At 41.0% G+C, this 16,559-nt stretch overlaps 2 protein-coding genes across 11 annotated transcripts; both read right to left on the minus strand.

The window, feature by feature from the left end:
* Positions 1-704: 704 nt before the first annotated feature.
* On the minus strand, positions 705-2,690 carry LOC109697359 (spindlin-2). Of its 6 annotated transcripts, none has more exons than XM_074062365.1 (2): positions 2,667-2,690; positions 705-1,659 (listed from the first exon to the last, which is right to left on the minus strand). In XM_074062365.1, the coding sequence occupies exon 2, from the start codon at positions 1,577-1,579 to the stop codon at positions 881-883; it is 699 nt and encodes a 232-aa protein (XP_073918466.1). In that variant the 5' UTR covers positions 1,580-1,659; positions 2,667-2,690; the 3' UTR covers positions 705-880. The 6 variants fall into 6 exon arrangements, with proteins under 6 accessions (XP_073918466.1, XP_073918467.1, XP_073918463.1 ...); XM_074062366.1 differs by lacking the exon at positions 2,667-2,690 and adding an exon at positions 2,385-2,660; XM_074062362.1 differs by lacking the exon at positions 2,667-2,690 and adding an exon at positions 2,368-2,525.
* An 11,469-nt stretch (positions 2,691-14,159) lies between these two features.
* Positions 14,160-16,203, minus strand: LOC109697360 (spindlin-2). Of its 5 annotated transcripts, none has more exons than XM_074062367.1 (2): positions 15,858-16,203; positions 14,160-15,115 (listed from the first exon to the last, which is right to left on the minus strand). In XM_074062367.1, exons 1-2 carry the CDS (start codon positions 16,183-16,185, stop codon positions 14,337-14,339), a joined length of 1,107 nt encoding a protein of 368 aa, XP_073918468.1. In that variant the 5' UTR covers positions 16,186-16,203; the 3' UTR covers positions 14,160-14,336. The 5 variants fall into 5 exon arrangements, with proteins under 5 accessions (XP_073918468.1, XP_020036507.2, XP_020036508.2 ...); XM_020180918.2 differs by having other exon boundaries at positions 15,841-15,998; XM_020180919.2 differs by having other exon boundaries at positions 15,781-15,998.
* Positions 16,204-16,559: the final 356 nt, after the last annotated feature.

Genomic DNA, 16,559 nt, shown 5'->3' on the forward strand with positions numbered 1-16,559 from the left:
ATGCCCTTCGAGACAACCTCCAATGCATCTGTCTTCTTTGACAGTTGCCACTTCCTTTCTACACAGAGCCAGGGAGGGCACTGTGTATATTACCAGGAGTCCAGTGTTTCCCTTGGTGTTCCCATGCCTCCTGGGCTCCAATCTCCACGCCTTCCACTCTGTATTCTCACTCCCTCAGTTATTTGTTATTCCTGGAATTTGTCCTCCTCACACTCATTTCAGGTCATCCTACCCATGCATAGACATTCCCTTCCTGGGTCCTTGAGCCTCTCCACATGTCTCTGCCAACTTGATATTTCTCTCACCTACTCTGGACCTCTTCTAAGCTTCTTTGTGGCTCTCTCTACTTAATTTATTCTGTCTGTTTTTCTCTAAGTCCCAAGATCAAACTCTGCCACCTTCAGTCCCTTCCCAATTGCATGTTTTCACTTCATAGCTCACAGCACTTGCAGTTTCCCTCATTGTGGGCCTTTTCCACATCTTTCTGAATAGTCTCCTCTTTTCCCTTCCCCCACAGCCCAACTCTAGTTCCTTCCCCTTCCCCCAAACCAAGCCAGCTAAGTCCCTTTCCATTTTTAGATGACTGATTATGATACTAGTTGCCCTTTATTCATAGGCAGAACTGACAGCTGTTCCTTCCTTTCATGCCCATCCACCAAACACACCCAACCTTTCCACAGAACAAAGTGCTTCCACACAGAGTGTCATGTCCACATAAATTTGTATTTTTCAGAACAAAACAGCAGTTATGCTGGCAAAGATGTTGGGTTATCAGGGACACTTAAAACTTTCAATACATTGAATAGCAGCAATTTTTTTTTTTTGCCGGTCTACAAATTAAATGTTTATTTCCACAATTTGGCAAATTTTACTCTAACAGTTACGACTTTTTCACCAAATCATAGACATAAATGTGGAAATCATCCTCAAACTTGATGAAATACACAGAGGGTTTGGCTTCCACTTGATGAATGACCATGCCGATCCGTTTGGAGCCATCTTCTTTGGTATATTCCACATGTTTACCTATCAGACCATCTACAACTCCTCCTGGCTCCCTCTCTGCTGGAGCAGACCCACTGGACTCTGGCATAACACGGAGGTCACCTTCTTTATAATCGTCTAGAAGCTGGTACATGTACAGGACAGGATCTTTCTCATAGGTAATGTAAAACCAGGCCTTCATGATAGGTGCTTGGGCTAGGACCATCCCCCGCCATTCATCCTTAGAACCATGCTCGCCCTCAAACATATGTTCCACTGCTTTGCCAATTATGGTATTTGCAAGGCGCACATCTGTGACTCGAGGAAATGGCACCTTATCAGAAAGGATTTTAAGCTTTAGAACTCTTTCATCTCTGTGAAGCTCCAGTCCATAGACACAGTCAATTCCATCATATTTCACCAGATAAAGAGAGGGATTTATAGGCACCTGATCCAGGACGATTCCTTTCCACTGGGTGATGGGTTCATTGCCTTCCTTCCATCCATGAGAAATCCTGCAGCCCACAATGCTCCTGCGTAGCTGGGATGAAGGTCTGCCCCTCTGCTTCTTCTGGGAAGCTTTTTTCTTCATCATATTTGCAGACCCAGTGGCACGACCTGCAGCTGCTCTGGTTTGTTGCCCTTCTGCCTCTTGTGTGTTGGAGGTCTTCCTGCCTGCAGGGGAGAGCAGAGGAGATAGAGACAAATCCCCAATGTGCCATAAAGCGAACTTGCCCCTGCAGGGAAATCTCTATGTGCCCTGAGCGCCTAAATTTTTCTCATGAGCTTGTCAGCAATGCTGGAAATCCTGGCTGTATGCCTGTAGTTCTGCAGTTCATTTCTTTCTTTCTTTCTCTCTCTCTCTCTCTCTCTCTCTCTCTCTCTCTCTCTCTCTCTCTCTCTCCCTCATTCTCTCTTTTATCCCTTTGGGCTGAGGGGGAAGGGCTGGAGCAGGGTAGTACTGACTGGGATTAGGCCACAGCAGGAGGGAAGACGCTACTCCTTCCTTGCTCAGAACCCCTCCCCCCACCCGTCCTGCCCTCCCCCGCCTCTGGTGCCCACTCTGGAGCCTCTGCAAAGCGCCCCCGCCCCTTCCATTGCCTTGCCCTGCACCACTGCCCTCCTGCCTTGAACACCCTGGCCTGCAGCCCTCTACCCCCTCCCGCCACCCACCCCATCCCCCGCCGCCTATCCCAACCGCTTCCCTGGTACCCACCTCCTGGTTTCTCTGAGCTCATTTCTAAATGCTTGCCTGGCTCCTAATGCCAACCCCGTTCCTGTTGCCCACCGCACGCCTCCACCCCTCCTTTGCCAGGCACCCACCACTAGCCCTTATCGCCTGCCGGATTGCATCCCATCCCCCCTCCCCTTTCTGGCGCCCACCAATGGCCTTGCCCTGCCTGGCGTTCGCTGCTGGGGATCGCGGGCCTCACGTGCCCAAACCGGACACCTCGCCGCTGCCTCTGCTAAGAGGCGGTGGTGAAGGAGTATCAGCAGGCGAATGGCCCAGGGAGTGCTTGCCAGAGCTGAGAGGGGAGGGTCTGTAGGCAAGGAGAATATCTGGGAGAGCGGCGGGGCACGCAAAGAGAGCGGCGGCGGCGGCGGCGGCGTCCCGGTACTGGGCTCCTGGGCCCTCCGCCCTCCTCTTGGTGGAGGGGGCTTCTCTGCCACCTTGGGCTTACACCAACTGCAGCTGCAGCTGCAGGCTCCTCCCTCTTCCCGTAGCGCAGCTTCCTGCCAGGAGAGAGGCCTCCCCTTCCTGCAGAAGCACTCCCACCCCCACCCCACCCCCACCCCACCCCACCACCGGTGTTAAACCCTCCACTGCCCTGGTCCTAGGAGGAGCAATTAGACTTGGCTCCACCTCCTTCCAAAACCATTATCAGCCTGGCTTTCTCCTTGCTTCTACCGTTCTCCCATTCCCTTTTCTAAACTCCTACTTCCTACCCCACCTCCATCTCCACCCTCTCAGTGACCCTTCCCCATCTGATTTCCATCTTTTAAGAATTTGCCTTTTCCCAGTGCCTGTGTGAAGTTATTCATAACCTCTGCTGCCATTTAAGAGGTTTTGGAGGGGAGAAATGAGCTAGTACTTACTTTGTCATTTTGACATAGTCTGTTTATAATTTTTCCTTACCAGACTTTCCTGGCCTTTTTCCTTTAGTTTTTTTCCCCTTTTCTCTCTCTCTTTTCCTCTTTTATTCCTCTACTGAAAAATAATTCCGTGTAGAATGGGAACACTGTTTAAATTTCAGGAAATTCATATGAGGAACATAATCAACTTCAATCACACCTCATTTCCCAGACCTAATAAGAAAGTGTTATTATGGTTTTCTTTTCTCCCTTTCCTAAATGTTATGCCTTTTCTTCATTTTTCAGGACATTGGGTTTTTTTAAACTATTATATTTTCATTTTACAAATAATTATTGAGGACCTTTGGTCCATAAAACTCAGTTTTCATAGTGATCCATAACTTGACTTTTCTTCTATAAGTGGACTTTTGAGGAAATATTTCCACAATAACTAGAAGTTAAATTTATGTACCAGAATGGAAAGCTTTGGGAAAACAATTTTTATAAGAAACTGTTAGAGTTTATAAGAAACTGTTAAATCAGTGGTGAAAGATGGATATTCTTTAAAGAAAATTGAAGTGATTCTTTAAATATTTTAGTGTATACTAAATTTATGTCCATAGCTATTTAATAAAATGTAAAATGCAGCAAATTAAAGCAGAACAAAAATCAAATGAACAAACTCCAAACATTATAAATAATATGAATGTTTAATAGTTACATACAGTTGCTGAATCAGAGAATCAACTCTGTTTACAGAAAAACTAAAGAAAATTTCTAAAAGGGAAAATAAAGATCAATAATAATTTGGATTCAATAGTTGAAGTGTGAAAGAATATTAAAACATCACTTAATGTTATTGAGCATAAGAAAATAGGTTTACCTGTAATCCCAGCTATTTGGGAGGCAGAGGCAAGAGAATAAGCGCTTCCAGGCCAATCCTGGCAAAGGTAGCAGAGAGATGCTGTCTCAAAAACAAAAAGCTGAGTGCCAGTGGCTTACATCTATAATCTTAGCTACTTAGGGGGCTGATATTCAGAGAATTATGGTTTGAGGCCAGCCTGGACAAATAGCTCATGAGACTTCATCTCAAAAATAGCCAGAGGAAAATGGACTGGAAGTGTGGCTCAGTCCATAGAGTGCTTGCTTTGCAAGCTTGAAGCCCTGAGCTCAAACCCCAGACCCACCAATAAGTAAGTAAGTAAATAAATAAACAAAATAAAGGGCTGGGCATGATGATGCACATCTGCAATCCCATTTATTGGGGAGGTGGATGTAGGAGGATGATGGTCCCAGTCCTGCCAGGGCAAGAGCATAAGTCCCTATACAAAACAATCTAAAACAATAAGGGCTGAGAGGGGCATGGCTCAAGTGGTAGAGAGTGCTAGGCCCTGTGGCCAATCTCTAGTTCTGCCAAAAAAAAAGTGCTGGGGGGGTGTGGATCTAGTGGTAGAGCACTTGTCTAGAAAATGTAAGGCCCTGGGTTCAACCCCCAGTACCATCAAAAATGAGATTTACATTTAGTGCTAATGTAAATGACTATTTATACAATTTTACAGAAAGCAATTGGCAGATATAATCTACTTTCTGTAAGATTCTGGCTGATCATTACACCTTGGATATTATCTTTGGAGTTCTTTTAAAAAAAGTGAAGGTAGTTTACTAGGCCTCAGACTTCAATTATTGTACCAGTGGTTTTAAAAATCAGTTACATGCTTTGCTAAGCTTCTAAATCTCTCAGCAGTTCCCTTTTCCCTGGGGAAAAACTCCACCAAATTCCTGTTCACCTCTTAGACCTGTTCCCCCTTTATCTTGACTGGTAATTATCCCGTCTTCTAGGTTTTTAGATGCACTTGAGCAGATTGTTTTTAAAGATTTTTTAATTATTTAGAGTTTATAGTTTTCTTAATTTGAATATTTTGTTGATTTGCTTAGTGTCCTGTTACTAAAATCTCAAGCCCTCTTTTCATCATAAAATATGTTGCCAAGCTGTGTACATTAGATATATACAGCTTTTTGTATGCCAATCATACCTCAATAACTGCCTTCAACTATTTGTATTAGTTCCAAACTGAAAAATCAGTCAAATTTCCACCAATGTATACTGGATTATGGTATAATAACATATTAGAATATCACAAGGACGTGAGGATGAGCAAACTACAACATGCAGCATGCCACAACACAAATGAATGTCACAGATAGATTAGAAAATAGAAACCAGACAATGAAAGGACATACACTGTACTATTCAATTTATGTAAATTTAAAAACAGTGCAATGAATCTGTTGCCTTTAAATTTTAAAAAAGTAGTTATTCTTGCAAGGATATTTTCTAAAGAAGTGGTAATAATTCATATTCCATGCAGTTGATAAACATAAAATTGGAGATATTTTTGACAATGTAAGTATGGTAAGAAAGGTTTATACAGATGCTGAGCTGCAAAAATGAACTGAATTGTAATAAACATCATTTGATATTGTAGCTTAGCATTCTATCACACTTCTGGATATAGTGTCACAATTTTCCTCTTGGGAACAACCTAAACCTAACCTGTCAGAGCATGGAATTACTGTTTGAATGATTGGTTTATAAAGAAGGCACCCAACTTAGTCAGAGGCAGTGAGGCACAATGACATTTTGCATGAACTTCTGGGCATGAGGCTGATAATTGTTTCCATTGTATATAAGTGGACATGAGAGGATATGAGGATTAAGTTGCTCTATTCACCTTACCATCATCTGGAGCCTGAGAATGAAAGCATCACAGACCAGAAAATAGAATCAGACTAAGAAAAAGAGAGACTGTGTCCTAGTGACACATTTCTGTACAGTTGGTGGTCATGGCCATTGACTTCCTAATATTCTTTCCACTGTAAAAGATTAGTCTAATCTACTCATGGTGATGCTGTTTCTCCTACAAGTGATTTTTCTAGTATCAGACATGTGGTTTATAACACTGGCCAATTAAACATGACTTATGAAAAAAGTCTGTTAGAAGACTTAACACAAATTTTTCTGTACTCTCAAAAAAGAGAAATAAGAAATTATGTTTCTATTTGTTTTACATGATGATGCTAGGTCTGTGTATGACCTTTGGAATTGCTGTATGCAACCTGAGAGAAAAAATCTACATACTGAAGATGTCAAGAGAAGAAAATGGGGATATTTTGTGGTCTCTGATCATATCATTTAGCTGTTGCTCATAACATTCCTGGAGTCTTATCTCTGAATCCTAGTTATGAGATAGCAAATTTTATAATTTCAGCAATTTAGGCCTAGGTTTTCTGTTACTTGCAGTTGATGCCATCTTAAAAAGTGTCCCTAGAATTAAATGGCATTAGTACCCCCAAACGGTATCATTACACTTTTATGTTATATAAAACAAAACATGGGCTCACAGAGCCAGTTCCCACGTCAGAAATGGAACATTGCCTTCATATTAAAAAATTTAATGTTCAACTGCAGATGAGGAATAAAGTGCTTAGCTTAAAAATACACCATTCTAATCCATAAGAAAGAATACACTAAGACTAGCCAACTCCTTAAACGAATATTGTCAACAGAATGATGAGCTTCTCATATTCTCCTCAGAGGAAATCATACACTTCCTAACTCCAGTCTCTGTGCCACGAATTTACTTTCTACAACTTTACATTTATCTGTCTTATGAAGAGAACTGATCCTGATATTTATTCTCATGAGAATAAAATAAATTGTTTCTTATTTAAAAATTTGAATTCAGTTCCTCTTCCAAAATTATATGAAATTAATGTAGTTTACTATAATCTTTTTAATAATAAAATGATCCATAATGAGAAGAGACTAATAATAATATCCCCTTTCCACTTTCTTTGGCATCCTCTCAGGATTGTCCAATGTTCTTCATTCCACCTCCAATCACACATAACCACTATTAAGCTCCTGGCTCTCAATTTTTCCAAACCTTATTCTATGACATTAAAGAAATACACAAATACAAACACAAATATAGAAATTTGGAAGTCTTTCTTTTCATACTTATATCATTTTATGTTTTACAAATACCACAATATATTCAACTATTTACCCTGTTGATGAGACATGCAGGGTTTTTTCCTCAGCTATATTGCTATTACAAATAATACTGCAATAACAAGTGAATGCAATCCAATTTCAACACTTCTCACTCTATTGATTGCCAGGGTTGATGGTGCTTATTTGGATACTAACAAGGTAATAGCTCTGTTTTCTCTGCATTCATCTTTCTTGCAACTACCTGTACAGAGATAAATCATTCTTTTCAAATAAAGTGTACTCTCTTTCATTTAAGAATGTATATTGTGCTTCCTTGTTGGTCCTCCACACAGTATTCAAAAATTTTAGCATTCTTCTAAGAATCCCTTGGATCAAAAGGAACCTTTTAAAAAATAAACTGAAAACTTGAAAAATGATAGCAATAAGAACACACCATGTTAAAATATATTCGTTCCTGCAGCCACTCTACTTAATGATGAATTTATAGTAATGACTATTTCAATTGAAAATTAACTAGAAATTATTGCTACAGACACCCATGGAAAATTTAAGAAAATAAAATTTTCAGACATTGATGAAGTGGAAAACAGATTCAAAGGACATACACCAAACCTAGGTCTAAGTTTTATGAAAAAATAAAATAACTGGAAACAAAACCTCTGGAAAATACAAAAAAAAAACAGTGAAAAGGAAATTTATAACAAATTATTTGAAAATACAAAATTTTCATGCAATTGTTCACTCATTCAACAAATATTTATGGAGTACCTCCTATGTTCTAGACCCCTTTCTAGGCACTAGGGTGTAATTAAATGAGACAGGCAGGGTGCCTGCCTTCACAGCTTATATTCTAGTGGAGTAAGACGGAAAATAATAAACCAATAAACAAATTCACATAGTGGTAAGTATTACAGAGGAAGAAAAACCATGATTATGGGATAGAAGGAGAAACTCTTTGAACAAGTGACACTTGAATCAAGACCTGAAAGCCACCAGTTATAAACACTTATAAAAAAGTTTGAGAGTAAGAAATAATTCTAATGCAAAGGCTTTGAGGTGCAAATAAGTTTGTTATTTTGAGAAAACAGTGAGGTTGTTAGGGTGGCTGTAGTATACCCTAGAAAGGCTTTTTTTTGCTGGACTGGAGCTTGAACTCAGGACCTTCACCTTCAGCCACTCTACCAGCCCTATTTTTGTGAAGGGTTTTTCGAGTTAAGGTCTCCTGGAACTATTTGCCCAGGCTGGCTTTGAACTGCAATCCTCTTGATCTCTACCTCCTTGAGTAGTTAGGATGTCAGGCGTGAGCCACTGGGGCCTGGCACACTAGTAGGCTTTAAAATTTTTTTTTCCTAAATGTTCACTTATGAAATGTTAATACCACTATTTACTAAATGCACATGTACCTGTGCTCTATACATGAAATACAAAACTTTTAATCTCAATACTCGGGAGGCTAAGGCAGGAGGATCATGAGTTTGAGGCCATCTTAGGGTACATAGCAAGTTCCAGCACAATCTGGGCTACTTAGTGAGCAAGCTTTATCTAGGAATAAGGATGGGTAAAACTTGAAAAGTTCTCAAGTGTTTTTAATGGAATTCATTTACTTGTATAATTTATAACATATCAAATTATATGCATAAATTAGTAATTTATAAAAGCATATAATAGCAATGTAATCATTTTTAGAAACCATTCAAAATTATTTCTCAGCAAAAAGAAAACAACTGAAAAAATTTAAATAATTTCATAAAAGTCATTTTGGTGAATTTAACATTTTCTTAATATAAGACAATAAGTTTTAATTTGCCCCTAGACATTCTTTCATGTATTACCAATATTTTTTCCTTTTCATCACTGCACATAAATAGTGACAGGTTAAATATCTTCTGTATAATTGAATATAAACTTTTTTATTTACTTCTAAAAGCCCAGGGCATACACAAGGACACTGAGGATCAAATATAGTCAGTCGATGGCAACCAATAGGCCACTTCTTGCAGTATAACTTCAAGAACGAGGACTGGATTGCAAAAACTCCAATGACAGTCATCTACTTGCCACAGTTTTGTAACAGTGGTCTTATACATATTTTGTGTCTCTTTCATGAACTAAATGATAATGCTACTCATATAATACCTAAGAAAACTTCACCAAGGAAATTAAATTCTAAGGACTAAGATTTTTCAGAAACAGTTTTGGTTAGGAGGCCCACACAACATTGATATACCTAAGATTTTTTTTCACTACTCACACCAAAGATCATTTTTTCTCCTCCTGGACACAATATTATTCTGGCTGAGAATACATGATCTAGGGCTTTCGGAACAAAAGATAAAGATAATAAACCTTTGAGGAATTTTAAGCAGGAGGGTGATATAATTTGGTTTACCATTTTATTTGACTGCTATATGGAAATTTGAATTGAAGGTGAGAAGATCTTAGCTCTTAAAACCCAATTTAATCAGGCTTATGGCCTTATCTTCTTTTCCAAGCCCTCTATTTATGAGACAACACTTCTCTCTCCATGCTGCCAAAACATCAAGTCATGTGTTTGCTGCTTTTGTTTTCAGTTTTCTCTTAGTTATTGGTCCCTGGGGTTCCCCCCATCCCCCACTATCCCACACAATCTTTAAAGCTCAACTATATGTTTAAGAGGTCTGTCATATTTTGTGACAATGTTTTAAAGAGAAGTGTTTTTTAGTGAGAGCATACAGGTACTTACCTTTTAGTCTCTTTTAAACTAGTAAGTTTATTTAGCAATTCCTATGGTGTAGCTTCCTTCCTTCATAAGGGAGATAAGATTCTAACAGAGTCAGTAGAGTCATGCTCACATTCACTGAGGCTACTCCTTTAAATAAGATGGGCAGCTCGTAGTTTATCTTAGAAGCTTCAGGAATTGATTTTTAAAAGGACAATTAAAAGCCACTGCAAATATTTTTCCCTTAAAGTATAGCCAACTGTAAATTACGCTCAGATATATTGTGCAACTGCATGAAATTAAAACATTCCATATTTTCCCACCAAGAAATATGTAAACTTGTTGTTTGATAAGATACCCATTCCCTTGACATTATATATCTCAACAAATGCTCTAATTGGTGAGTTTTCGAGGACCTGGGCATGTGATAAACCTTTCAGTCCCTGTCCCTATCTAGGAGGGCTGTTGTTATTTAGCTCTTCCTATGACTGAGTGAGGTATGATGAAGTCCTTTTGTGCCCATATTTAAGCATGTACTCCAGTTCAGCTTTTATTACTTTTAAAGAGGATATTTTGACTTCCATTTGTGTAATAATTGTGCCTCTGTCTTAAGTGGTTATAAACTTGCAAAGAGTAAAAGCACATTTTATTAGTCCTGTGAAACCTCAACTATAACATTATATGGAGATGTGGCACAGTTTCAGTCTGAAAGGAAAGGCATAAAAGTTACAGGTATGCCAGAACTTAACAATACTTCTTTAAGGTAAATACTCTAAGACAAATACAGAATATGAGTTATTAGGAGATGTATTGTTATCTGCAAGAGAGAAAAGGAGAGTTTCTACAGTGGCAAATTGCATCTCTCTCCAGTAATGACCTAGGGAAAGAGTTGGGGAATTCTGACCACATCTCTTTAATAGTAATGACTATACATAGTAAGACTGATTGATCATATGATCCCATTAATAATCAATAATACAACACCCTTTTCCATTTTAACTCATTTACATTAAAAATTACAATATCATGTTTGAGGAATGGGAAATGGGGTGTGATTTAGCCATGCATTTTGAACAATTTATTTTACTATAGTCATCTGTCCTTTACCCAGACAAGGTAAAGGTGCAAGTCTTATTTGATTCTTACCACCATTTGAACCACCAATTCTGTTTAACTTCCTGAAAAACTCTCTATATGGGATACATGCTGCCTCATTACCAAAGCACCATCTTTTAGCTCTTAGGAGATTCTAACATGAGGGCTCAGGAGTGTTCCAATGGAGTGAAGCTAATAACAAAAATTTATCAACTTTCCTTTGGATAAGTTTCTCATTGTCCAGTGGTCACTTCATAAGCATTATACATTCAGTCTGGGTGGGAAAAGTGCAAAAGATAACACTAGCTAAGCACTATGATATTCCTTGGAAGTTTGTCTTAAGGAAATCTTCAAGAAGACTAGAAAATATGGAGCTATCTTTACTCCTACTGTATTATTTCTCTTACCTTGCATATAATATCTTGAATGAAATGTCAATAAGAGATACTTTAAAATATAGTTAAAATTCAATTAGTTCACACTGCCAGAATTAGAATTAGTAACCTGAATTAGTAGAATACCCTGCTAATTTAACTACAGCTTTTCAAACTCACATGAGACATACTATTCTCTAGTCGCCAGAGTGATCTTGTTAAAACCTAAGACAAATCATGTAATTCCTCTTTTATACACAGAGGAATGGCATCCTGTCACATTCAATGTAAAAACTGCATTCCATTCAACAGATAACAACCTGCAGGGTTCAAAGCTCTCTGACTCACCAACAAGCTTTTTGAAATCACCTGTTGCTATTGGCCACCTTGCTCACTCAGCTCCACCTATGCTATCATCCTGCTTACTCCCCCTAAGACATGCAAGGTCTTCTCCTGATTTGGGGCCTCAGCATTTGTTGCCCTTCTACCTGGAATGTTCCTTCACCCAGGCAGTTGCAGGACCATTTCTTTCATTACCTTCAGGTCTTTAAGAAAAAAATTGAGCTTAAATGAAGTCTTCCCTGGCCATCCTATCTCTCTAAAACTACCTCTTCCCTGAAATTTTGTTTCCCTGTTCTTGCTTTATATTTTTTCTTCTCTGCACTTGTCACTATGAAAAGGCTTTATATTTACTTTTCATGCTACTAACTGCCTCCCACACTGAAATGAAAGCTCTCTGAATATAAGATGTTTTCCATTTGTTTTTGTTGTTGTTCATTAGTGTATTATCAGTACCTGTGTGTAAAGAGTGCTTGGCAGAGGCCACCCAAAGTAAGTATTAGTGGGATGAAGGTAAAAGAATGAATTTAGAAACAACTAAAAACAAGTTAAAAAGGTGTAGATTTCTCTGGGTTTAGTCTCAAAGTCACAAATGCAAATTCCTCCAGGAAACAACTGTGCATATTATTAGAGTGAAGCAGGTGAGTTAGGAGGAGTGGCACACTAGAGAGAGCATTCTGAACATAAAATGGGCCAACTGCTCCCTCAGATCCAGTTGCTGTATCAAGGATGGAATGTAGGCCTAAATTGTTTTGTTCCTCTTCTTATTCTGTTTGGTTTTCAAGAGAAGTCAAAAAGATCTAAAATAGTGGACTCTTCCAAATGTCTAAAATACATAATTTAAAATAGAAAATAATAAAACCCAAATATCAAGCAAATATTGACAGGAAATTGAAACTAGTCACTATGTGTTCTGATGGTGTTGGCTGAAAAAAATCCTGTACTGTATGACAGAATATTAGTTCAGTATACTGAGGTAAGATTACCTTGTGCAATTCTTGAGACAATTAGATTCAAGGTCAGTGTTGAATGGACAAAATGAATTCAATTTTAACCTTCCTTCAATTTCTGGAAGCCCCTTGCTTTCCCCATTATACATGGAGTTTTAGAAGCCTACCAAACTGGGAACGACCAGGAATTTTTCTTTGGGGGCACAAATATTCTTTAGTCAAGGGTGGAGATGCAGGATTGAGAGAAAGTGTTATGAGAGGAACTTCAGATGACCTAGCAAGCCAAAAGAGGACACCGACCCATGCACTGGACACCATAGTTCTGAGGAACTTTATTGAGGTGCCACTGTCTCTCCCCCAAACACAATCCTTCCCTGTGACAATATATAGCCCTTTAACCATGGCATTTACAACACCTGGAAACAAATTGCTGCACAAACTTCAGCAAAAGCTTCCCATGAGTTTAAGGGTACAAGACTAGCCAGGAAGTAGCAGTGATGAGTCAGTATCCATAAACATTGTGGGGGTCTACCTGGAATAGGGATCCTAGAGGCAGAGAGACTCCATTTGGTGGAGAACAGCCACACATGATTTCAGGCAGCTTCTAAAAGAAGCATGTTCAATCAAGTTCTCTCCATACCCTGGAGACACATTAGGTTCAATCCTCTGATTGAGGAGGCAAGGAATATTCCAGGAAAAGGAAGAACAGTGATTGGACTGCTGGATCTTACTTCAGCAATGTTCTATTTTTATGGATAAAGTACTTTCTACCACCCAGAGTTTATGGAGAACCATGTTAATGTGTTTAGGCTGAGGTTGATGTTCTGCTCAGCAGGTGTGGCATAAACTCCCTGAAACAAGAAAAGCCTTATAGGTATAGAAAGGTTCCTGCTTAGCTTGCCTGAATCATGACTGTCAAAATGCCCTTCGAGACAACCTCCAATGCATCTGTCTTCTTTGACAGTTGCCACTTCCTTTCTACACAGAGCCAGGGAGGGCACTGTGTATATTACCAGGAGTCCAGTGTTTCCCTTGGTGTTCCCATGCCTCCTGGGCTCCAATCTCCACGCCTTCCACTCTGTATTCTCACTCCCTCAGTTATTTGTTATTCCTGGAATTTGTCCTCCCCACACTCATTTCAGGTCATCCTACCCATGCATAGACATTCCCTTCCTGGGTCCTTGAGCCTCTCCACATGTCTCTGCCAACTTGATATTTCTCTCACCTACTCTGGACCTCTTCTAAGCTTCTTTGTGGCTCTCTCTACTTAATTTATTCTGTCTGTTTTCCTCTAAGTCCCAAGATCAAACTCTGCCACCTTCAGTCCCTTCCCAATTGCATGTTTTCCCCTCATAGCTCATAGTCCCTTAGGGAATTTCCCCCTTCTGGCTCCTGTCCACTGCTTTCTAGTTAGTCATTGCCTTCTTCCCTTCCCCCACAGCCCAACTCTAGTTCCTTCCCCTCCCACCTTGACTATATCAGCTAAGTCCCTTTACATTTTTAGATGACTGATTATGATATTTGCTGCACTTTAATCTGTCTGCATTGATAGCTGGTTATTCCTTTCATGCCCCATCCACCAAACACACCCAACCTTTCCACAGAACAAAGTGCTTCCACACAGAGTGTCATGTCCACACAGATTTGTATTTTTCAGAACAAAACAGCAGTTATGCTGGCAAAGATGTTGGGTTATCAGGGACACTTAAAACTTTCAATACATTGAATAGCAGCAATTTTTTTTTTTTTGCCGGTCTACAAATTAAATGTTTATTTCCACAATTTGGCAAATTTTACTCTAACAGTTACGACTTTTTCACCAAATCATAGACATAAATGTGGAAATCATCCTCAAACTTGATGAAATACACAGAGGGTTTGGCTTCCACTTGATGAATGACCATGCCGATCCGTTTGGAGCCATCTTCTTTGGTATATTCCACATGTTTACCTATCAGACCATCTACAACTCCTCCTGGCTCCCTCTCTGCTGGAGCAGACCCACTGGACTCTGGCATAACACGGAGGTCACCTTCTTTATAATCGTCTAGAAGCTGGTACATGTACAGGACAGGATCTTTCTCATAGGTAATGTAAAACCAGGCCTTCATGATAGGTGCTTGGGCTAGGACCATCCCCCGCCATTCATCCTTAGAACCATGCTCGCCCTCAAACATATGTTCCACTGCTTTGCCAATTATGGTATTTGCAAGGCGCACATCTGTGACTCGAGGAAATGGCACCTTATCAGAAAGGATTTTAAGCTTTAGAACTCTTTCATCTCTGTGAAGCTCCAGTCCATAGACACAGTCAATTCCATCATATTTCACCAGATAAAGAGAGGGATTTATAGGCACCTGATCCAGGACGATTCCTTTCCACTGGGTGATGGGTTCATTGCCTTCCTTCCATCCATGAGAAATCCTGCAGCCCACAATGCTCCTGCGTAGCTGGGATGAAGGTCTGCCCCTCTGCTTCTTCTGGGAAGCTTTTTTCTTCATCATATTTGCAGACCCAGTGGCACGACCTGCAGCTGCTCTGGTTTGTTGCCCTTCTGCCTCTTGTGTGTTGGAGGTCTTCCTGCCTGCAGGGGAGAGCAGAGGAGATAGAGACAAATCCCCAATGTGCCATAAAGCGAACTTGCCCCTGCAGGGAAATCTCTATGTGCCCTGAGCGCCTAAATTTTTCTCATGAGCTTGTCAGCAATGCTGGAAATCCTGGCTGTATGCCTGTAGTTCTGCAGTTCATTTCTTTCTTTCTTCTCTCTCTCTCTCTCTCTCTCTCTCTCTCTCTCTCTCTCTCTCTCTCTCTCTCTCTCTCTCTCTCTCTCCCTCATTCTCTCTTTTATCCCTTTGGGCTGAGGGGGAAGGGCTGGAGCAGGGTAGTACTGACTGGGATTAGGCCACAGCAGGAGGGAAGACGCTACTCCTTCCTTGCTCAGAACCCCTCCCCCCACCCGTCCTGCCCTCCCCCGCCTCTGGTGCCCACTCTGGAGCCTCTGCAAAGCGCCCCCGCCCCTTCCATTGCCTTGCCCTGCACCACTGCCCTCCTGCCTTGAACACCCTGGCCTGCAGCCCTCTACCCCCTCCCGCCACCCACCCCATCCCCCGCCGCCTATCCCAACCGCTTCCCTGGTACCCACCTCCTGGTTTCTCTGAGCTCATTTCTAAATGCTTGCCTGGCTCCTAATGCCAACCCCGTTCCTGTTGCCCACCGCACGCCTCCACCCCTCCTTTGCCAGGCACCCACCACTAGCCCTTATCGCCTGCCGGATTGCATCCCATCCCCCCTCCCCTTTCTGGCGCCCACCAATGGCCTTGCCCTGCCTGGCGTTCGCTGCTGGGGATCGCGGGCCTCACGTGCCCAAACCGGACACCTCGCCGCTGCCTCTGCTAAGAGGCGGTGGTGAAGGAGTATCAGCAGGCGAATGGCCCAGGGAGTGCTTGCCAGAGCTGAGAGGGGAGGGTCTGTAGGCAAGGAGAATATCTGGGAGAGCGGCGGGGCACGCAAAGAGAGCGGCGGCGGCGGCGGCGGCGTCCCGGTACTGGGCTCCTGGGCCCTCCGCCCTCCTCTTGGTGGAGGGGGCTTCTCTGCCACCTTGGGCTTACACCAACTGCAGCTCCTCCCTCTTTTTGTATAGTATTTGAATATCATTTTCTTGTCAGCATTGACCCTTCCAGTTCCTGGTAAATAATATGGTGCTGACTGCTTTTTTTTTTTGCCCTGGAAGCCCTCTGGACTCCTTTCTTTTCCTGTGTTCAAAACTCTGGCACCTGTAGATGGCTCTGTCTTTCTGCATGGTCCCTTCTAGACTCCCCTGGTCCTTTAGCTCCACCCTTCAGCTCTATTGCTCCATCTGCTTTCTGTCTTTCTGACATTCCTTATTGTTTTTGCATACACACATTTACATATAATTACAATATTCATACATTTATAGAGCATAAATCTGCTATGCTCATAGATAAATATATGTATGTACACGTATATGCATATTTGTACATTCTTTCTTTATTCATAGAGAGACATCT

Source organism: Castor canadensis, chromosome X (genome assembly GCF_047511655.1).
Source record: "Castor canadensis chromosome X, mCasCan1.hap1v2, whole genome shotgun sequence".
Lineage (NCBI taxonomy): Eukaryota > Metazoa > Chordata > Mammalia > Rodentia > Castoridae > Castor > Castor canadensis.

Excerpts from the sequence above, each read along its gene's own strand:
- LOC109697359 (XM_074062361.1), bottom strand. The coding sequence starts at position 2,222 with ATGAGCTCAGAGAAACCAGGAG. Across the intron at positions 1,660-2,200 it reads GAGCTCAGAGAAACCAGGAG|GCAGGAAGACCTCCAACACA; the intron begins GTGGGTACCAGG and ends TCTCCCCTGCAG.
- LOC109697360 (XM_074062367.1), bottom strand. The coding sequence starts at position 16,185 with ATGATATTCAAATACTATACAAAAAGAGGGAGGAGCTGCAGTTGGTGT. Across the intron at positions 15,116-15,857 it reads TCCCCAGCAGCGAACGCCAG|GCAGGAAGACCTCCAACACA; the intron begins GCAGGGCAAGGC and ends TCTCCCCTGCAG.